We start from the raw sequence: 23137 nt of genomic DNA, 5'->3' as shown, positions 1-23137 counted from the left end.
GTATTCTTGCCTACTGTAGAATCCCATGGAGAGGAGACTGGAGGTCTACAGTTCATGGGATCACAAAGAGTTGGACACGACTGAGCGACTAACACTACTACTACTAGCCATGCCTTCCTTTTTTCTGTAGAGTTGGTGGTCCACCTGGAACAGATGTGTGGGTCATCATGTCAGGCATTTTTATTTTCATTATGGACTCTAGCTGCTCATTATCCTTTCATTTTTTCCTCCACTCAACTTTACTTTCAATACTTAAACCGTTATTCTTCTTGTACATTCTTGTAGTTATTTTGGAGACATCTTGTGTGTAAATGCTCTTGCATGTTTAAAGATGTTTTTATTGTCCCTTCATGATTGATTATTTTACTGGGTATAGAATTTTAAGTTCAAAATATTTTCCTTAAAACTGGAAGGCATCACTCCTGTGTTTTCTATCATCCTTGTTGCTGATGAGAAATTTCATGTTGGTCTAGTTCTTGTAACTCTGAGGCTACCCATTTTTTTCCTAGTGGAGTAAGACTACTTTCTGGAGGAAAACCTCTTTCCTTCTGTAAGTTTTTAATGTTTTTCTCTTTATTTTTAGAATTCAAAATTTTATGAATATTTGTAGGTTCATGTTCATTCATCCTGATCACCACTTGATGGCCCTTTTGCTTTGAAGAGCTGTCTTATTCTCGTACAGAGAAATTTTCTTCTATTTATTTCCTCCCACCCATTCTTTATGTTTTTTCTCCCAAGTGGTTTTTTTTGTTCACATTTCATTTTTGTCATTTTCATATATATTTTAAGAGATTTCTTCAGTCTTAGTTTTCATTCTGTCTTTCCTATTATACAGTTTGTGCATTAAATATTTTTAATTTCCAGGAGCTTTCTCTTGTCCTGTATTTTCTTTGTTCCTATTAGCTTGCTCTTGTTTCATGGGCACCATGTCTTCTTGAATATCTTCAAGGTACTAATTAGAATTAAAAACAAAAACAACCCCCTTCCCCCACCTGTTTTCAGCATTATCTCTTCCCCTTGGAATCTTCTGTTTTGTGTTCTTGGTTTCTCTCAGATGTCTTATTTGACTTATGGTTGCTGGTCTGTATTTACAAATGAAGGACTAGATGGATTAGTGTGGTTTCAAAGTCTCTTTCCTGTCAGGCCTCTCCTTTAAATACGAGGTCCAGTGATAGAGTCAGCTCACATAGAAGTTTTACTGTGTGTCTTAGTCTGTTCTGTTTGTAATAACAGAATACACGGACTGGGTGGCTCAACATAAATTTATTTCTCACAGTTCTTGATGCTGGGAAGTCTACGATCAAGGTATTGGCAGATATGGGGGCTGATGAAAGCATGCTTCCTAGGTCATAGATAGTTGTCTTCCTTCTGTCTTCACATAATGGAAGGGGCAAAGGAACTCTCTAGGGCCTCTTTTCTTTTTTTTTTTTTTTAAACCTTTTATTGGGGTGTAGTTGATTTACAATGCTATGTTAGTTTTAGGTGTACAGCAGAGTGAATCAGCTGTGTATATATCTGATCAGATCAGATCAGTCTCTCAGTCGTGTCCGACTCTTTGCGACCCCATGAATCGCAGCACGCCAGGCCTCCCTGTCCATCACCAAATCCCGGAGTTCACTCAGACTCATGTCCATCGAGTCAGTGATGCCATCCAGCCATCTCATCCTCTGTCGTCCCCTTCTCCTCCTGCCCCCAATCCCTCCCAGCATCAGAGTCTTTTCCATTGAGTCAATCTTCGCATGAGGTGGCCAAAGTACTGGAGTTTCAGCTTTAGCATCATTCCTTCCAAAGAACACCCAGGGCTGATCTCCTTCAGAATGGACTGGTTGGATCTCCTTGCAGTCCAAGGGACTCTCAAGAGTCTTCTCCAACACCACAGTTCAAAAGCATCACTTCTTCGGCGCTCAGCCTTCTTCACAGTCTGACTCTCACATCCATACATGACCGCGGGAAAAACCATAGCCTTGACTAGACGAAACTTTGTTGACAAAGTAATGTCTCTGCTTTTGAATATGCTATCTAGGTTGGTCATAACGTTCCTTCCAAGGAGTAAGCATCTTTTAATTTCATGGCTGCAGTCACCATCTGCAGTGATTTTGGAGCCCAGAAAAATAAAGTCTGACACTGTTTCCACTGTTTCCCCATCTATTTCCCATGAAGTGATGGGACCGGATGCCATGATCTTTGTTTTCTGAATGTTGAGCTTTAAGCCAACTTTTTCACTCTCCACTTTCACTTTCATCAAGAGGCTTTTGAATTCCTCTTCTCTTTCTTCCATAAGGGTGGTGTCATCTGCATATCTGAGGTTATTGATATTTCTCCTGGCAATCTTGATTCCAGCTTGTGTTTCTTCCAGTCCAGCGTTTCTCATGATGTACTCTGCATATAAGTTAAATAAGCAGGGTGACAATATACAGCCTTGACGAACTCCTTTTCCTATTTGGAACCAGTCTGTTGTTCCATGTCCAGTTCTAGCTGTTGCTTCCTGACCTGCATATAAATTTCTCAAGAGGCAGATCAGGTGGTCTGGTATTCCCATCTCTCTCAGAATTTTCCACAGTTTATTGTGATCCACACAGTCAAAGGCTTTGGCATAGTCAATAAAGCAGAATAAGATGCTTTTCTGGAACTCGCTTGCTTTTTCGATGATCCAGCGGATGTTGGCAATTTGATCTCTGGTTCCTCTGCCTTTTCTGAAACCAGCTTGAACATCAGGAAGTTCACGGTTCACATATTGCTGAAGCTTGGCTTGGAGAATTTTGAGCATTACTTTACTAGCGTGTGAGATGAGTGCAATTGTGCGATAGTTTGAGCATTCTTTGGCATTGCCTTTCTTTCGAGTCCTGTGGCCACTGCTGAGTTTTCCAAATTTGCTGGCATATTGAGTGCAGCACTTTCACAGCATCATCTTTCAGGATTTGGAATAGCCCAACTGGAATTCCATCACCTCCACTAGCTTTGTTTGTAGTGATGTTTTCTAAGGCCCACTGGACTTCACATTCCAGGATGTCTGGCTCTAGGTCAGTGATCACACCATCGTGATTATCTGGGACATGAAGAAATTTTTTGTACAGCTCTTCTGTGTATTCTTGCCATCTCTTCTTAATATCTTCTGCTTCTGTTAGATCCATACCATTCTGTCCTTTATCGAGCCCATCTTTGCATGAAATGTTCCTTTGGTATCTCTGATTTTCTTGAAGAGATCCCTAGTCTTTCCCATTCTGTTGTTTTCCTCTATTTCTTTACATTGATCACTGAAGAAGGCTCTCTTATCTCTTCTTGCTATTCTTTGGAACTCTGCATTCAGATGTTTATATCTTTCCTTTTCTCCTTTGCTTTTCGCTTTGCTTCTTTTCACAGCTATTTGTAAGGCCTCCCCAGACAGCCATTTTGCTTTTTTGCATTTCTTTTCCATGGGGATGGTCTTGATCCCTGTCTCCTGTACAATGTCACGAACCTCATTCCATAGTTCATCAGGCACTCTAACTATCAGATCTAGGCCCTTAGATCTGTTTTTCACTTCCACTGTATAATCATAAGAGATTTGATTTAGGTCATACCTGAATGGTCTAGTGGTTTTCCCCACTTTCTTCAATTTAAGTCTGAATTTGGCAATAAGGAGTTCATGATCTGAGCCACAGTCAGCTCCTTGTCTTGTTTTTGCTGACTGTATAGAGCTTCTCCATCTTTGGCTGCAAAGAATATAATCAATCTGATTTCGGTGTTGACCATCTGGTGATGTCCATGTATAGAGTCTTCTCTTGTGTTGTTGGAAGAGGGTGTTTGTTATGACCAGTGCATTTTCTTGGCAAATCTCTATTAGTCTTTGCCCTGCTTCATTCCATATTCCAAGGCCAAATTTGCCTGTTACTCCAGGTGTTTGTTGACTTCCTACTTTTGCATTCCAGTCCCCTATAATGAAAAGGACATCTTTTTTGGGTGTTAGTTCTAAAAGGTCTTGTAGGTCTTCATAGAACCATTCAACTTCAGCTTCTTCAGTGTTACTGGTTGGGGCATGGACTTGGATTACTGTGATATTGAATGGTTTGCCTTGGAAATGAACAGAGATCATTGTGTCATTTTTGAGATTGCATCCAAGTACTGCGTTTTGGACTCTTTTATTGACCATGATGGCCACTCCATTTCTTCTGAGGGATTTCTGCCCGCAGTAGTAGATATAATGGTCATCTGAGTTAAATTCACCCATTCCAGTCCATTTCAGTTCGCTGATTCATATATAAATATAGTCACCCTGCTTATTTAACTTATATTCAGAGTACATCATGAGAAATGCTGGGCTGGAAGAAGCACAAGCTGGAATCAAGATCGCCGGGGGAAATATCAATAACCTCAGATATGCAGATGATACCACCCTTATGGCAGAAGGTGAAGAGGAACTCAAAAGCCTCTTGATGAGAGTGAAAGAGGAGAGTGAAAAAGTTGGCTTAAAGCTCAACATTCAGAAAATGAAGATCATGGCATCTGGTCCCATCACTTCATGGGAAATAGATGGGGAAACAGTGGAAATAGTATCAGACTTTTATTTTCTTGGGCTCCAAAATCACTGCAGATGGTGACTGCAGCCATGAAATTAAAAGACTCCTTGGAGGAAAAGTTATGACTAACCTAGATAGCATATTCAAAAGCAGAGACATTACTTTGCCAACAAAGGTCCGTCTGGTCAAGGCTATGGTTTTTCCTGTGGTCATATATGGATGCGAGAGTTGGACTGTGAAGAAAGCTGAGCGCCCAAGAATTGATGCTTTTGAACTGTGGTGTTGGAGAAGACTCTTGAGAGTCCCTTTGACTGCAAGGAGATCCAACCAGTCCATCCTAAAGGAGATCAGTCCTAGGTATTCCCTGGAAGGAATGATGCTATAGCTGAAACTCCAGTACTTTGGCCACCTCATGCGAAGAGTTGACTCATTGGAAAAGACTCTGATGCTGGGAGGGATTGGGGGCAGGAGGAGAAGGGGACGACAGAGGGTAAGATGGCTGGATGGAATCACCGACTCGATGGACATGAGTTTGAGTGAACTCCAGGAGATGGTGATGAACAGGGAGGCCTGGCGTGCTGCGATTCATGGGGTCGCAAAGAGTTGGACACGACTGAGCCACTGATCTGATATGTGTATCCACTCTTTTCTTTTTGGATTCTTTCCCATATAGGCTGTTACAGAGTGTGGAATAGAGTTCCCTGTGCTGTAGAGTAGGTTCTTTTAGTTATCTATTATATATATATATATATGGAGAAGGCAATGGCAACCCACTGTAGTACTCTTGCCTGTAAAATCCCATGGACGAGGGAGCCTGGTGGGTGCAGTCCATGGGGTCATGAAGAGTCAGACACGACTGAACGACTTCACTTTTACTTTTTACTTTCATGCATTGGAGAAGGAAATGGCAACCCACTGCAGTGTTATTACCTGGAGAATCCCAGGGACGGGGGAGCCTGGTGGGCTGCCATCTGTGGGGTCACACAGAGTTGGACACGACTGAAGTGACTTAGCAGCATATATATATATATATATATATATATATATATATACACACACACACATACACACACACACACATATACATATATATATCAGTGTGTATATGTCAATCCCAAACTTGTAATTTATTCCCCCCTCCTTTACCTCTTGGTGACCGTAGTTGGTTTTCTACATCTGTGACTGTACTTCTGTTTTGTAGATAAGTTCATTTGTACCTTTTTTTTAGATTCTACATATAAACAATCTATGATATTTGTCTTTCTGTGCCTAACTTCATTCAGTATGACAATCTCTGGGTTCATCCATGTTGCTGCAAATGGCATTATTTTGTTTGTTTTTATGACTGAGTTATATTCCATTGTATATATGTACCACATCTTCTTTATTCCTGTTGATAAAGATTTAGGTTGCTTCCATGTCCTGACTATTGTAAATAGTGCTGCAAGGAACAATGGGGTGCATGTATCTTTTCAAATTATAGTTTTCTCCAGGTATATGCCTAGGAGTAGGATTGCTGGATCATATGGTAGATCAATTTTTAGTTTTTAAGGGACATTCCTACTGTTCTTCATAGTGGCTGCATCAATTTACATTCTTACTAAAAGTGTAGGAGGATTCAGTGGGGCCTCTTTTATAAGGGCACTAATCCCATTTGTGGGGGCTCCACCCTCATGACCTAATTACCTTCCAAAAGCTTTCAAATATTATCATATCAGGGATTAAGTCTCAACATTTGAATTTGGGAGGAGCAGAGAGAATCATTCTGTAGTGTTGTGGTATAGTCAGGCAATCTGGCAAACACCACAATTACCCCAGGAAGGCAGGTTTTACTAGGGCATAAGTCAGCTGTAGGTGATGTGGAGTTTGCAGCTGCTTCTCTTTTAGGCCTGAACACCCACTCTTAGTTTCCTCCCTCAGCATGTTGCCTGCTCTCTTCAATGGGTGAGGGCAGTGTGTGTAAGAGGGCCCAACTGGCTCAATTACAATTTAATTATTTTGATAATGCTCTAAAACTAAGGGTATCAGATAACTTATGTTCCAAACATGGGACACTTAAAAAATTATCATTATTTATTTGGCTGCCTCAGGTCTTAGTTACAGCATGTGGGGTCTTCATTGTGACACATGTGACCTTTCCTTGAGGCGAGTGGGCTTCTCTCTTGTTGTGGCACATGGACTTAGTTGCACTGTGGCATGTGGAATATTAGTTCCCTGATCAGGGGTCAGCCCTATGTCCCCTGCATTGGAAGGCAGATTCTTAACCATTGGACCACTAGGGAAATATTCCCAAACAGGGACACCCCTTAGAGTAAAAGGCTACCCTATTAATCATTTTGCCAAGCTAATAGGCATAACTACAGCACACTCTCAATCTTTGTATTTATTGGCTGAATTTGGAACTTGTCTGGAGCACCATTGTGAAAGACCACTCTTCTAATTCTTTTGGCTAGCATTGTTCCTATCTTTTTCTTTTTTGGGGCAACTTGATTCCATCTGATTTCTATTTTATTTTCTAGACTGTCTTTAAAATATATGAGCCTCTGCTAACTCACATTCTTATTTTCTAACATTGTTATGTTTTTATTCTTTAGAAAAATATTTTCTGTCATTTCAGTGGGACCTGAGAGGAAAGGGAAATAGAAGGACATGTTATCTTGAACAGTGAGCTCTTTCATTTCACTGTGAACATATGCTAGCTTACTATATTCTATAATCCATGTGTATCACTTTGCTTCTTTTTGGAACCAGACACATTTAGTGACACCAGTTGTGCAGGAATGAGCTTACCTTGGTAAATGATAAATCCCTTGGTGAACACTTTCCTTATATTACTCTCCCATTTCGAAGGATGCTTATGAAGTGGCAGGCGTTAAGTCATTGAACCTCTGAGCAGTTCTCAGTGGGCATTGTTTATGGGGAATTCGGTCTCGGCTTCTTGTTCTTGGCAGGATGTGACTTATTGCCAACAGGGGTTTATATCCCCTCACATACTGTTGTAGTACATGGAAGAATGTCAATTCCTACAAAGACAATTCAGGCCTAGCATAAAAAGGTAAAAGGCAGAAAACTAGAAATTTAGATCCAAAGCCAGAATTTTGCAGGGCTTAAGGAATGGATGAAAATCTGCCAGAATTTTTTTCATGAAGACTCAGTTCAGAAAGAAAATGCTTACTGAAAGTATAGAAGTAAAGATGAAGACTTAATAAGATGAATTTAAAAATAAATAGGGACTTCCCAAGTGGCACAATGGTAAAGAATTTTCCTGTCATTTCAGGAGACTCTAGAGATACAGGTTTGATCCCTGGGTTGGGAAGACCCCCTGGAGAAGGAAATGGCAACCCACTCCAATATTTTTTGCCTGGAAAACTCCATGGACAGAGGAGCCTGGCAGGCTACAGTCCAGGGAGGTCACAAAGAGTTGGACATAACTGAGCTACCAAGTGAGCACACAGATATAAATAGAGGAGAGGACCTCCTGGCTCTAACAAAGTCTCCAGGGGCAAGAGCAGTGTGAGCACTAGGGAGAAGATCCAAAATTTCCCAGCACAGAAATTACTCCTTTGGCCACTTTGGAAAATGGCTGTTTTCAGTCCTTAGGGAGCGTAGTTTCATGGAGACACTGGATAGGATATTTAGAGTAAGCAAAACTAGACACAGAACTATAGAATTCTGTGCTTGGATGTGCTTCATACAAATGTGTAATTTAAAAATGATCATCAACTGAAGGTATATGATCTAAACTAAAGCCAGTTAATATGAGCACATTTGATTTTTTAATGTTTTCTTTTATATTGATGTATAGCTAATTAACAATGTTGTGAAAGTTTCAAGTGGACAGCCATACATATACATGTATCCATTCTCTCCCAAATCCCCCTCCCATCCAGGCTGCCATATAACACTGAGCAGAGTAGCACATCTGATTTTTAATTTACAGCTAATCTGGAAATTACATACAGGATGCCAGTGGGCCAGTAACATCAGTTGTTTTCCTGTCAGCAGTTTTACTATGCCTGGGTTGATGTGGGGAATAAAAACATCATCTAGCTTTTTAAGTTTTTAAGTCTCCTTAGCCTCCAAAACTTCATTTTGGGCTTTGATATTTTTGCTCTTTGTTGGAGAATCAGCAAGAAAGAGAGGATGATGCTTTTACAGTCAGAGTTTGAAATCGTTCTTTCAGAGGGCGGTTGTTTGAGAGGTTGCTTCCTGGTGGGTTCTCAATTTCAGAGTTATACGCAGGGAACTGACTTTTTTTCAGTGGTAAAGAAGGAAGTCATGAGGTGGCTATCAAACAGATAAATAAACACTCTACAAATGCTAGGAGTCCAATCATAACCAAAGACAGGGTACTGTTTGTCAGGAGCAGTCCTCAGAGGTGAACTTCATACCTGAAAGCTGAGCCAACACAGGGGATGTAGAGACATTTAGATTCCTCTTAGACTTTTGGGAAATAGGAATCAGTTCTTATAAATCATGATGCCTGGCACATAGGGTACAGGTGGTAAGACATGTTCCTACCTTCCTTCTTTCCCTGTTCATCTCCCTTATCTTTATCTCCTTCTTATCTCCTCCTCTTTGTTTCTTTCTTGCTGTTCCTTTCCTCATCCCTAATATGTGCCTCCAAGTTACTTCTACTCTCCAGTCACCTTTATCTCTGTGGTTGTGTGTACCTTCTCTAAAGCCAAACTCTTAGCACATCCCTATACTTTTTACAATCTGTCACTTATCTAGGTGGAGAGCTGTGGGATTAAGGGAATCCCAGGTTGAGATGGTCAGGTCAGTTACTAGGAGAGTCCAACACTGACATCTGTTTGTTACTTGACTGGTCTTTCTTCTATCACTTTCATTGCTCCACCATTATTACCCTTTTGTCAACTCTGAGTTCAGTAAACATGGAGTGGGAATTTGCTACTCTTACTATAGAAACATGCTCTGCTGGTGTTTCTGGGGCACTGTCTTATTTTGCCCTTTCAGTTCAGTTCAGTTCAGTCACTCAGTCATGTCCGACTCTTTGCAACCCCATGGACTGCAGCACGCCAGGCCTCCCTGTCCATCACCAACTCCCGGAGTTTACTCAAACTCATGTCTATTGAGTCAGTGATGCCATCCAACCATTTCATCCTCCATCATCCTCATCTCCTCCTGCCTTCAATCTTTCCCAGCATCAGGGTCTTTTCCAATGAGTCAGCTCTTTGCATCAGGTGGCCAAGTATTGGAGTTTCAGCTTCAGCATCAGTCTTTCCAATGAATATTCAGGACTGATTTCCTTTAGGATGGACTGGTTGGATCTCCTTGCAGTCCAAGAGACCCTCAAGAGTCTTCTTCAACACCACAGTTCAAAAGCATCAATTCTTTGGCGCTCAGCTTTCTTGATAGTTCAACTTTTACATCCATACATGACTACTGGAAAAACCATAGCTTTGACTAGACAGACCTTTATTGGAAAAGTAATGTCTTTGCTTTCTAATAGGCTGTCTAGGTTGGTCATAACTTTTCTTCCCAGGAGCAAGCGTCTTTTAATTTCATGGCTGCAGTCACCATCTGCAGTGATTTTGGAGCCCCCCAAAATGAAGTCTCTCACGGTTTCCATTGTTTCCCCATCTATTTGCCTTCAAGTGATGGGACCAGATGCCAAGATCTTAGTTTTTTGAATGTTAAGTTTTAAGCCAACTTTTTCACTCTCCTCTTTCACTTTCATCAAGAGGCTCTTTAGTTCTTCTTCACTTTCTGCCATAAGGGTGGTGTCATCTGCATTTCTGAGGTTATTGATATTTCTCCCAGCAATCTTGGTTCCAGCTTGTGCTTTATCCAGCCCAGAATTTCTCATGATGTACTCTGCATATAAGTTAAATAAGCAGGGTGACAATATACAGCCTTGACATACTCCTTTTCCCATTTGGAACCAGCCTGTTGTTCCATGTCCAGTTCTAACTGTTGCTTCCTGACCTGCATACAGATTTCTCAGGAGGCAGGTAAGGTGGTCTGCTATTCCCATCTCTTTAAGAATTTCCCACAGTTTGCTGTGATCCACACAGTCAAAGGCTTGTTTTGCCCTTTACAAGTTTTAATTTCTGCAATATGATAATCTTTGGGTTTGTGGTCCTATTGGTTTGTTATTTGTACTTACTTTCAGGTGATAAGGAGCTGTCCCCTGGCAGTAGACAGAAAAATTGGGCCCCAGAGAAGGGATAAGCTCCTTTCTGAAGATCCTGGTGAGCTGGAGTGAGGTATAGAGAGAATGCAAAGATTGTGCCCCTTGGCCTCTATTCCCTGGGAGCCTGTGTGTAGTCCCCTGAGTGCCAGACCAGAAGCCTGCCCCACAGGCCCAAGGTTTTATGTAGTTCTCTTTCTCAGAAAGACTGGGAATGTGTTTTAGTCAGCTGTCTGTGCAGTGCCCTGAGGATGGTAGTCTGCCAAGAACAGAATCTTTGATTTTTACAGTTCCATAGGATCCAGGAACACAAGGCTGTGACTTTCAGAGCCAAGTGGCCAAGGAGTATTCCCTGGGTGGCAGCTGTAAAAAACTGGGTCATCAGATGTAGAAACTGGGGCACCAAGTGTGTTTGGACATCCCCTCCAGGGGATCCTAGAACTCTGGAGTATGGCAAAGGTGGAGTATGAAGATAGCACCTATTGGAAGATAAAAAGGGAAAATAGAAATAGGAAAACAAAAAGACAAGGAGAAAAAGAAAAAGAATAAAGGAAGAAATAAAAGATGGCACCCATCTGCATTAGCAAGGCAGAGGTAGAGCAGGGAGATTGTGCCCACCAACTGCCATCTCTGGGGAGTATGCCAGAGGTCCCTGCCCCTAAGACCAATGTTTTAAAATTAGCAAGGGAGTCTTTTTCTGGTGCTTTTCAAAAGGCTGCTTCTGTGCTGGGCCCTGGGGTGGGTGAGTCTGCCTGTAGGCACTTTAAAGAGCTGTGCTTCAGTTTGCCATATTCCTGCCCTGTTGGTCTTTGAAGCGGATGCTTTGGAGGCTGTCTCTCAGGTACTCATCTGGAAAGTTGGGGTATGAACCCTTCGCTTCTCAGGTTGAAGCTCTGGGTTTTGAGTTCCCTTCTCCTTTGTGTGGGGTTGAGATTGTGTCTCAGACTTTCCTACCTGCTTTGATTGGTTTCCCTCTTGTTTGTCTGATGTGAAGGGCATCACTCAGCTAGTTTTTAGGTGTTTTTCAGAGGAACTTGTTCCAGGTATAGCTGTTGATTTGGTGTGTCTGTGGGGAGGAGATGACTTCAAGATCTTCATAAGTTGCTACCTTGAGCTGAAATTCTGCATTTGCTTTCCGAAGAGATTTAATTTTTTTGGCCATTTCCAGCTAAGGGCCAGTCTCAGTGTCCTGAAGATGTCAAGTTCCTCTCACTATGCATGGGTTGTTTAGAAATTTTACCATTGGCTCCATAACCATAAGGTCAGTGACCTCACAGGCCACTTCAGTATGGTTTTGTTTGGCTATGTTACGTCTTACAATTCTGTAGCAAAACAAAATTTCCTTTCCAGTGTGGCATTTGACATAGCTTCTTCTTTTTTTAGAAACTACTTGAAGTTAACAGAAAGGGTCTTTATGGAGTGAAAGGGATATAGAAATTGGCAACACATACTGTTTTGCTTTATGGCTGGCGTTAGAAAGACAATGAAAAACACTTCAGCTTTCCATTTGGGGACTTTTCCGATACACGTTCCAACTCTTATGCTGGAAAAAAACCCAATGCCCTCCAAATTTCAAAAGAAAGAATTCTTGCAACCTTGATGACAATCAAAGTAACCTATGTGATGTTAGTTTAATGATTTGTATGTTTCTTTTGGTTGAAAATTTAATTTCTTACCTGATTTCTCTTTCTCTTTAGAAGTGGAACGGATAGTAAAAGCCAATGACCGTGAATATAATGAGAAGTTCCTGTACAAAGTGAGTAAAACACATATCCCGCACACAACCTGGGGTAGGTCTTAAGATAGTAGGATTCATACCTTCTAGAACTTTGACTTCACTAAAAACTTTGTTGGCCCATTTTAATAGTAAGGTGCCATATGTTTCAGATTTTTAAAAATAAATTTAGATTTTAGTAATGTTTATACACTTATTTTTTTACACATTAAGAATGATTGGTATTCATATTGGTATGGGAATAAGATGAAGTATCTTCTTAAGAATGATGCTTAGTTTATTCTGGTGCCCATCGGGCACTTGAATAATGTGAGGATACTATGAAAATAGGCCTCTATGGTAGTACTTTGTGATAGAAGTGGTGAAAGTGGCTGATGGGGGATGAATAACATTTGGGGATTTTCGCTAAGCAACTCAGGCTGAATGTGGAAAATTGTATGTAGGAGAAAGTTCCCCAACCTGAATGATTGTATTTATCAAGTGAGCAGTGAGAATTATTATTTAAAATGTGTGGGCTTTAAGCTTGTACTGAACTACTTTAAAAAAAATATTTATTGGGCACACAGGATCTTTGTTGCGTCGTGCAGGATCTTTTGTTGAGGTGCACAGACTCTCTACTTGTGGTGCTCAGGTTCAGTAGTTGCCCCAAGGCATGTGGGATCTTAATTCCCTGACTGGGGATCCAACCTGTGTCCCCTGCATTGCCAGGTGGATTCTTAGCTACCGGACCACCAGGGAAGTCCCTGAAGTACCTTTTTTTTTTTTAAGCAAGGTTTTTTTTTTTTCATTTACGTAAGTATTTATTGAACATCTACTAAGTGACTGGCACTATTCTAGAAACTTGGGATACACTGGTGAACACTGTGAATTATGTCATGCTGCTGCTGCTAAGTTGTTTCAGTCGTGTCCGACTCTCATTAAAATCTCCTCTTTCCTTAACTCAACTTAAGTTGCTACATGGGCTTTTAAGATAAGTTCTAAGAAAGATAATTGGTAGAATTGATGCTGCAGTTGACATGCAGCCTATAAGACCTGGTATGATTGAGTTACTAGCACATTAACCAGAGTCTGAATTCACAGAGGGGTTTGATGACTATTAAGATGTAGCAATGTGAGTTTCATGGGACAGACTTTAGCAGTGTCCATCCAGGAACTAACTAGAGGAGAGAGAATTTTGGCCAATGGATTATTTTTAGTATTTGGTTCCTTTTGGGAGGTCATTTCCATATGTGTAGATGAAAGCATTGGACGGCTCTAGCTCAATACCAACAGAGATAGCTAACCACTCCTCTTCTCATGCTGTGCTAATTACCTAAACTTGTGATTCTCTACAGGGAGATTCTCTACAGCACACTGCCTCTATGACAGATTTCTCATTAGAATAATATATGGCAACTCTGATTTTATTCACTAATTTTATAAACTTGGTTAAAGTAAGCCTCCCCATGAGAGAAGGAATCTCTCTCAGAAGGCTCATGAATGTGCTTTCTAGCCTGGAGTGGGAGTGGGAGGATGACTTTCTCCATGGTGATTATTTCCACTCTGTTCAGCCTCCTGCCATCTGGTCATTTAGCCTGGCTGGTCATCACTAGACTTGGCCCCATGCCTTTCTATCCATTTTATAGCCAGTTCCTTAACTCTTGAGGATGACCCTTGAAAGCCTTGACCACCAAATCCTAAATAAGAGGAGTAGAAGTCTATATTTTAAGACCTTGGGGGAAAAGTTCAGTAATCTACTACTGGGTAATCATGCATTTACATATTTGGCTATATCCTTATTTTTCCAATATGTAAGAAGTATTTTCATTCTGTGAGTAGTGACTGTATAAAGAAAGCCATATTTTTTATGTTACTTGTAAGATGATAGTGTTCTTTATGGTTATTTTTACTTAATTTATAAAATATTTCAAACTTAGAGAAAAGTACAGGAAATAATATATCACCTGTGTGCCCACTACCCAGATTAAACAGGTAGTAACCATTTGCCATGCTTGCTTCATCTTTCTTTTACTATTAATAATAATATGCCAGTAATAACAGAGGTTTTTATTTTCTTGAGCTTGCATGATATTGAACAGAAGCACACAGATGTATGTGTTTTCTGTTGGTCTTCTTAACAGTGACAAGGCAGTAGAACAATATTCTGCAGCTGCAGCAGATGGAATAAGGCAGCTTCATCCCTGAGTTTAAACATACTAAGGAAAAAACAAAGCCCATTAAGGTCTAGGAAAACCAAGAATGACACCAAGAGTTGAGAGAAGGAAGCTGCAGAGCAGAGAGGGACATGAGTGTCCCGGGGCTAATGACCCTTCCCATGGCTCAAAGGGGATAAGCCAGGCCCTCCTAGAGTGAACAAGGGTCCCTACCAGATCTGGCTGATGGTGTGTTGATTTGGGAACTCCCAATAGGATGTCTGGCCACACATGAGCTGTAGGACTCTTCTCAGCCTCAGTCTATTCAGATAAAAATTACAGATAATAAGCGTACTGATTTCATAAACTTATTGTATGGATTAAAGTAGAATAACAAAAAGTGACCCCATGAGCTATTCTTTATAGAGATAGTATTTGAATCTATATCTATCTGATTTTAAGGATTTTGAAGCACTTCATACGTGGGCTATCCTTTTAGGAAAGGCAGAAGCCACGGGCCTTTCGCTCAGTCTCGCGTAGCTTTAAAGGATATTACCTCAAATGGAAATGGGTTTTTAAAAAAACGTACAGATCTCAGGCACTAGTAAAGTAATGCTTAAAATTCTCCAAGCCAGGCTTCAGCAATACGTGAACCATGAACTTCCAGATGTTCAAGCTGGTTTTAGAAAAGGCAGAGGAACCAGAGATCAAATTGCCAACATCCGCTGGATCATCGAAAAAGAAAGTTACGGAAAAACATCTATTTCTGCTTTATTGACTATGCCAAAGCCTTTGACTGTGTGGATCACAATAAACTGAACAATTCTGAAAGAGATGGGAATACCAGACCACCTGACCTGCCTCTTGAGAAACCTGTATGCAGGTCAGGAAGCAACAGTTAGAACTGGACATGGAACAACAGATTGGTTCCAACTAGGAAAAGGAGTATGTCAAGGCTGTATATTGTCACCCTGCTTATTTAATTTATATGCAGAGTACATCATGAGAAACCCTGGGCTGGAAGAAGCACAAGCTGGAATCAAGATTGCTGGGAGAAATATCAATAACCTCAGATATGCAGATGACACCACCCTTATGGCAGAAAATGAAGAGGAACTAAAGAGCCTCTTGATGAAAGTGAAAGAGGAGAGTGAAAAAGTTGGCTTAAAGCTTAACATTCAGAAAACTAAGATCATGGCATCTGGCCCCATCACTTCATGGGAAATAGATGGGGAAACAGTGTCAGACTTTATTTTGGGGGGCTCCAAAATCACTGCAGATGGTGATTGCAGCGACGAAGTTAAAAGACGCTTGGAAGGAAAAGTTATGACCAACCTAGACAGCATATTAAAAAGCAGAGACATTACTTTGCCAACAAAGGTCTGTCTGGTCAAGGCTATGGTTTTTCCAGTGGTCATGTATGGATGTGAGAGTTGGACTGTGAAGAAAGCTGAGCACCTAAGAATTAATGCCTTTGAACTGTGGTGTTGGAGAAGACTCTTGAGAGTCCCTTGGACTGCAAGGAGATCCACCCAGTACATCCTAAAGGAAATCAGTCCAGGGTGTTCATTAGAGGGACTGATGTTGAAGCTGAAACTCCAAAACTTTGGCCACCTAATGTGAAGAGCTGACTCATTGGAAAAGACTCTGATTCTGGGAAAGATTGAGGGTAGGAGGAGAAGGGGACGACAGAGGATGAGATGGTTGGATGGCATCACCGACTCGATGGACATGGGTTTGGGTGGACTCTGGCAGTTGGTGATGGGCAGGGAGGGCTGGCATGCTGTGATTCTTAGGGTCGCAAGGAGTCGGACATGACTGAGCAACTGAACTGAACAGATCTCAGCGAGAATGATCTTAATAATTGATGAAGTAATATTCTTCCCTAAAGGCTGAAAAGGGGATGGGGATAAACCGAAAATTATAAAAAATATGAAAGTATAAAAGTATATAAAAAGTGGCGAAGCTTCCTCAAATGTAGTAGAGAGAGTGTTTGGGGATAAGATAAACCACAGTTTGAATCCTTTACTCTCTTTCTCATTTACTAACTTGTGATTTCAATATATTTATTTTTCTGCATATCATTAATTTTACCTGTGAAATGGGGCATTTTCCTTAGAGGATTATCTACCATAGGGTTAAATGAAATAATTTATATAAATATTTGATAACAGTAAGACTAGGTAGTATATATTGGATGTGTACTATGTACCACATCCTAGGCTAAACCTTTTTTATGAATTTTTTCTTTAACATGTTTGTGGGCAAGTATGCACAGTCAATTTTAGATTTCCTATAAAGTACTGGGTAAAGTAAGATATTAGTGAAAATGGCTTAGGAAGACAGTGAGAAATTGGCTGAAGTTACTTTTTGTAGCAGATATCATGTCAAAAAGTTAGCAAGTCTGTGATACTAAAGGTGTAGAAGCTGCTGACAAATTATGCAGGGAATGCAATATGGAGATGCAGATGCACCTAAAGCAAGAAGGCTAACAGTGTGAATGACTATGATTGTAGAGAACACCCCGCTCCAACTTGCCAACTAAGCCATATGAAAGTGCTAGTACTTAATACTCTGTGCAATGCATTTGATAAGTTCAGGAAATAATCCTGATATTCTTAGTATGGATATTGACAGATGTATGGTTAACTGTGATGACAGTAACAAAGTTAGTGTTAATAATGATAATAGGTTACACATATGTAAGTGCTTACATGGTTCTAAGCATTCTATTATAGTAAACTGATTTCATCTCACAACCCTGTGAAGGGAGCACTTTACTTATCTCACTCTTATTTATGAAGACATTGATGCACAGAGATCTCAGGTGGTTTACTCAAGGTCACAGAGCTGGATAATGGCTCATATTCTTAAAACTATGAGTGTAGTTGTGAACCAGGTGCTTTGCACATATAGCTAATCTTCCACAAAACCCTAAGAGATGAAGCGGTGTCCCATTTAGTCATTTGTCTGAAGTCACACAGCTCATAGGTAGAATCCTAATTTAGATTGGTCAAATTGAACGCCTGTTTATTTCCATGATACCTTGCTGCTCATTTGACCAATCTTGAAAAACAGTAACAACAGAAAACCCATCAAACAAATCCTCTGAATTCCCTCTCCTTCTCTTATTACATACCTGCTGGTGAAGATTTTATACTCTGAAGACAAAGGTAGATAAAGGAGATACAAAATTTTACAAATGTGAGGCTAAGAATGACCTTAAATCCTACCCTTAGCATTTGTAGATGAGAACTTGGGGTAAAAATTTACACAAAGCACAGATAAATGGTATAATTTCCACAAACACAAAGACTGGCCAAGCAAACTTTTCTCTTTGAAGGCTGAAAAAAGATATTTCAATACCTAGAAAAACCTTAATTTATCAACAAACCCTTAAGCTTCAAAGCAATTTATAGAACATAGAACAGTCTTAAAAAATGACCAAAAGTGCTTTTAAAAGATAAAGGGTTTAGAATACAAACAAAAGACAAGGTTAATGATTCTAAGTAAAATTAATTGGCAAATGAGACATGATATTGTGAAAACTGAAAGGTGGAAAACATAAACCTGCAAGTGGGCTTTCAGACTGCCAAGATGCTTAACACAAAGCAGGACCAGGGTGGAGGAAGAGTGAGCCAAGCACTAGACTTATTCTTCTCATTAGAAAGGACTTCAAAGTTTTCTTGGTTAATAATAGGAATGAATAATAGAAGTAATGAGAACAGTTGTATTAAAATATGTTAATGTTAAAAATGTTAGGAAAACATAAGTGCGAGCCAGACAGCCACTCACGATCCCTGTTAGGAGGAGTTCGGAGTGAACGGTAGGAGTAGTGAAAACAGCTGTAATTGTATTAGAATGTGTTGATGTCAAAAATGTCAGAAAAAAGTGTTAGATTAATTATAGCTATTTTCTGACTTTATTAAAAAATAAAGAAATATTGGAAAACACTGCTTCCCACTGTGTCCTGTTATTTTTCTTTATGTCAGCACAGACATATCCCTGTTCAATTCTCTTGAACTCAAACATAATTTGAGAAGGGGGAGGAACTTGTCTGAGTGCTGAGAAACTTATCCTGCCTCCAACTCAGATAGTCCAGTAAACCTGAACACTTTATAGCTTTTATCTGAAAATATTTCTTGCACAAAGTTAGATGGGAAGTTTCTAAAGAGTTTTTTCCCTGAGCTAAATTACTGGTCCTATTCAGGAAGTATCCTGGCTTGAAGTTGGTGAAAATTTAGCCAAGTAGTTTTAGATGCTTTTAAAGGAGGCCTTCCTTCCCCAAATGTCAGTTTGAACACCATAATTTATTCTTAGAATCTTGAGATGGCTTGTTGATATTATGGTTACTAAATGGAAGCTCTTGTTGCTCTTATGAGTTTTGTGATTGGTAAAACAATAACCATTTGGGTTTTCCAAAAAGTGTTTCTTCAGTGTGACAATATGGCGGACTCTCAGCGGTCAGTGCTACGATGACATCGCCAAGATGCCCTTCAGCTGAGCCCCTTCCATTTCCCTCCCACCCACTGGCTGGGACTTGTGTGTTTACATAGTCACTTCTCTCTTAACTCAGAATAAGTGGTTAAGAGTGGAGTCAGAGGTTGTGGCCCACCATCACTCTGGATGTGTGAACTTGAACAGTCACTGGACCTCTTTAGGCCCACATTGTAATGATGTGTCTGTGTTTCTCTCAGACCAGACTGACATAACAGTAAAACTTTCTGTTCCTGTGTGTGGGTGAATTAATGTTTCATTGTCTCCTTTTTTAAAAAATAGAAATAAAAATGATTTTTAAAATTCAGTATGTTCACAATGTACCTACTCTAGACCTAGCAACATGTGTTCATTGACTTAATTACTTTCCAAAGAGGTTCTGAGGAGATTTACAAAAAGAATGTGAAGCTGAAAGGAGTAAAAATACATGAGGAAACTGGAATGTGTAGAGTATTTTTAGATGGGCCCCAAACTGCATGCTAGAAGACCCTGTTGCTAAGACAGGCAATGTGTTGAGTGCTGAAAGTGAAAGTGTTTTTCGCTCAGTCATGTCCAAAAAATTTAAACTGCTTTCTTCCAAAAAAATTAAACTGCTTTATTCAGGTGCACCAACTGCTTCCATGTAATTTAAAGATATTCTGCTTTGAAACCTCATTGGACTATAGCCCGCCAGGCTCCTCTTTCCATGGGATTTCCCAAGCAAGAATACTGGAGTGGGTTGCCATTACCTTCTCCAGGGAATCTTCCCAACCCAGAGATAGAACTCGGGTCTCCTGCATTGCAGGCGGATTCCTTACTGTCTGAGCCACCAGGGAAGTGCTGGGGTTATTTATAAAGGGGATATAGATTCTGCTTTCCACTTTCAAGGAGCGTGTGTAATCTATTCAAGTAGAGAAGAACAGCACATAGGAATGAATTTGATAATAGGTAATAATCAAAAGGTAATGCTAAATTCTAATTGTGTGATGCGGCCTGTGTTAAGGGAAATGAAGGCTCAGTGTGAGTGAAGATGTTTGACGAAGTGTTAACAGAGGAAATGGGAAATGACTTGAGACTTGTTTGTTTATATGTACCACCACTTGTTATAAACGAGAAATGGGAGAAAAATCCTCAAGACTGATCTAATTGGTGGTGGGGATGGGTCAAGGGAAATTATAGTTCAGGTAGGTGAGACCTGACTTTAAAAAAAGAATTTGAATATGAGGTAATAGGCTCTCAAGGGGCTGAGGAGTCACAAAGAGAGGATTTTAGTAGCCCTCTGGATTAAGTAGATTTGACAATCAAACGGAAATGCCCAGGTTAATAGGGAATGTAACTTGGGTGGGGTTAGAGTAATAGATTAAGGATATCCATTGGAAGAAGGCACTTCAAGTTAGAAGAAAAACAGAACTTGTTAAGGAGTGATGGCTGAAAGGTGTAGGGATAGAAACTCCCACTCAGTTAGAGAGGGGAGTGCTGAGGAAAACAGGGAAAGGGGGAGATGAAAGCTGGGGTGGGGTGGGGTACAGGGCGGTCCGTAACCATATCTGAAGCTAGGTGCTCATGAACGTAAAAGTTGAAGCAGAATATCTTTACATCACATGGAAGCAGTTGGTGGACCTGAAGAAAGCAGTTTAATTTTTTTGGAAGTCAGAGGGCAAGGGAAAAAACATTCAGAAAAGAAGGGCTTACTTAGTTAATAATAAGGAATAAAAAGAGAAATAGTATTTAAGCTTTCAGACTCACTGAAATGAAGTGAAGGATTTTTGAGTCAGTTTTCTCACATTTTGACTAGGTACAGAAAGCCATGGGAAGGTAAAACTTTAAACATTTTCTTTGAAAGACTCGGGATATCTACATGTTGGGACACATCCTAGTCCTGTTTTAATCCTGGGAACATTTGGTTTTCTCTTCTTTTTTTCATGAGCAGCGTAGTTGTACTGCCAACATGCTGTAGATGCTCACCAAGAAGCCTGATGATTAAAGCAATTTATGTACCAACCAAAAAGTATGGATGATGCCAGGCACTGTGACTAGTTGGAATTGGTTGTGGAAAGTGCCAGTAACTTGCATTTGCTGTCTTTTCTGGTTGTTGGTTGTTGAGTTCTTTTGTATTGGGGAGTTACTATAGTAGCAGTAACTTTTTAGCAAACATTGAAACGCTTTCTGTTTTGTGTGCTGTTAATATCCGTGTCCATTATTCTATGTTCTACATGACAGAGGTTTTATAAATACTTGTAGGAGAAAAGATAATTTTTGGATATCCCTCAAATTCATTTTCATTCTAGAGTCAAGACTTTAAAAGTATAAATATTTCATCATTTTGACATCTGATTTATTTAAATACTGTTATTTGGCTAAGCATTTGTCTAATTTTTTGTTTTGTTTCCTTAATTTGGTTGATCTGTTTTAAACCTTTTGTTTTAGCCTCTGAATTCCTATTTCTAAATGTTCTAAAATGGTACATTAAGAAAATTTAAAAATCCAGTTAAGTTCTAGAACTTTGAAGAGTTTGATTTTTACTTCTTCCAGGTTTGAGTGAGATAATTTCAGCATCCTCATAAGTTAGTTCTGTTCTGTCTGCTCTACGAAGTAAGTTTTCTAGTAAAGCCACATAATTAGCTTCATTTGTTTATTTTGCTTTTACTTTATTCATTGCAATGATATAAAATTTTAAATAGTTTTCAAACAATATGTAATTGGAATTAAAAGAGTTAAAATAAGCTAATTTTGATGTTTGCATTTTGGAGCTCTGTTGTAGCGTAGCTCTGGTGGACTAGATTAAGCTAAGGCTGAGAAATGAAAAGATGGAGCAGGAAGGAAAGTAACCTCCTGTGTGAAGCAAGAACTACAACTGCAATTTCCTTTGTTGGCCAGTGGTTTATGAAGGTAATCCATAAATCAATCATGTGGATAATACTGGGCAAGTTCAGTAACAGTTGAGGGGCTAACGGAAAAACCACCAACCCAACAGTCTCAAGGTGGTTTTTAACCCGGTTTTGTAATTTTCTTTACTGGACCAAACAGTTTGTTTCTGTGATTCATATTATTAAAAGTTAATAACTATCACATTTTATATTTTGTAGTTGAAAGATTAATCAAATCATTTGTGTTAACAGTTTAGTCTCAAATTCATGTCTACTATTATAAAACCAGTACTAGATTACTAGTGAATTTTATATCTGACATTCTATATGCAGTTTCTTACAAAAGTAAACTATTTAGGCATTAAAGTTAGACCTGGAGATCACTTAAAAATGATACTAAGAATTGATAAGGAGCCATATATATAAATATTTGTGTGTTGTGTATTTATGTGCATGTAGGGACTGTTGTAGCTATAAGAATGTGTGTATGTCTTTGTAAGAATTTTCTAGCTTGAATGGTGAAAGACTGTTCTTTGGCGCAGAGAACAGCAGATTCTTATATCTAGATGGGTGATGTAAATTTCTACCTGCTGATATCCTGATGTGACATTTCTGGCAGCGCTGGTTGTTCTGGTTTTCATGTGTGCTCTTTGGTTGTAAAGTTTGCTGTGAATCAAGGTCACCTCATTATAGCTGTGGCCTGTCCAGGTACAATGTATATATGTTGCAGTTGGTGACATCATTCTGCACCAGTAGTCTGAAAGTGCACGGAAGAGGAGTTATTTTATTCAGATGAGAAAACCTGGTTGGTACAGTAAGGAAGATAGCTGAAGTTCATCACAGAATCTCAGTGTACAATTATCCTTTAAAGCTTTTCCCAACTTCTACAGAATTTTCGCTGACGGCACATCCAGTCTGTGTTTGTATCCCTCTCTTAAAAGGGCCTTTTCTCTCTTTGTATGGCTTTGACCATAAGACAGTTTGTCTACTGATTGATGCAAAGTGATCTTCTTTTGCTCTGTTATCCTTTGGGTTAGCTTTTCTTCTGAGGCCAAAGCAGAGCAAATGCATCTCCTGTTTCCCATGACAACCTTTCTGATATTTGGCTCACTAAGTAGACTTGTCTCCAGAATATCTCCAATTCCCTTTCTTTTCAAAGAGCTTCAGCTTTGCTATCATTTCTTAAAGTGGGTTGCTCCAAAGTCAAGCAATATTCTAAAAGTTATTTGACCAGCTTGAAGTAGAAGCATTATTACTGCAACCAAAGATGGCACTAG

The 23137-nt window shown here is 39.8% G+C and overlaps 1 protein-coding gene across 10 annotated transcripts in view; it reads left to right on the top strand.

The window, feature by feature from the left end:
* Positions 1-23137, top strand: part of ATP8B4 (ATPase phospholipid transporting 8B4 (putative)) — a 337268-nt gene that overhangs the window by 83615 nt on the left and 230516 nt on the right. For all 10 annotated transcript variants that reach the window (XM_044925001.2, XM_044925002.2, XM_044924995.2 and 7 more), the window contains exon 3: positions 12348-12406. In XM_044925001.2, coding sequence (XP_044780936.1) covers positions 12372-12406 — 35 coding nt within the window. In that variant the 5' untranslated portion in view covers positions 12348-12371. The remainder of the gene's footprint in view (positions 1-12347; positions 12407-23137) is intronic.

The sequence above is a fragment of the Bubalus bubalis genome, chromosome 11, assembly GCF_019923935.1.
Source record: "Bubalus bubalis isolate 160015118507 breed Murrah chromosome 11, NDDB_SH_1, whole genome shotgun sequence".
Lineage (NCBI taxonomy): Eukaryota > Metazoa > Chordata > Mammalia > Artiodactyla > Bovidae > Bubalus > Bubalus bubalis.
The sequence above is the reverse complement of the archived record's forward strand: the minus strand, read 5'-3'. Positions and strand labels throughout refer to the sequence as shown.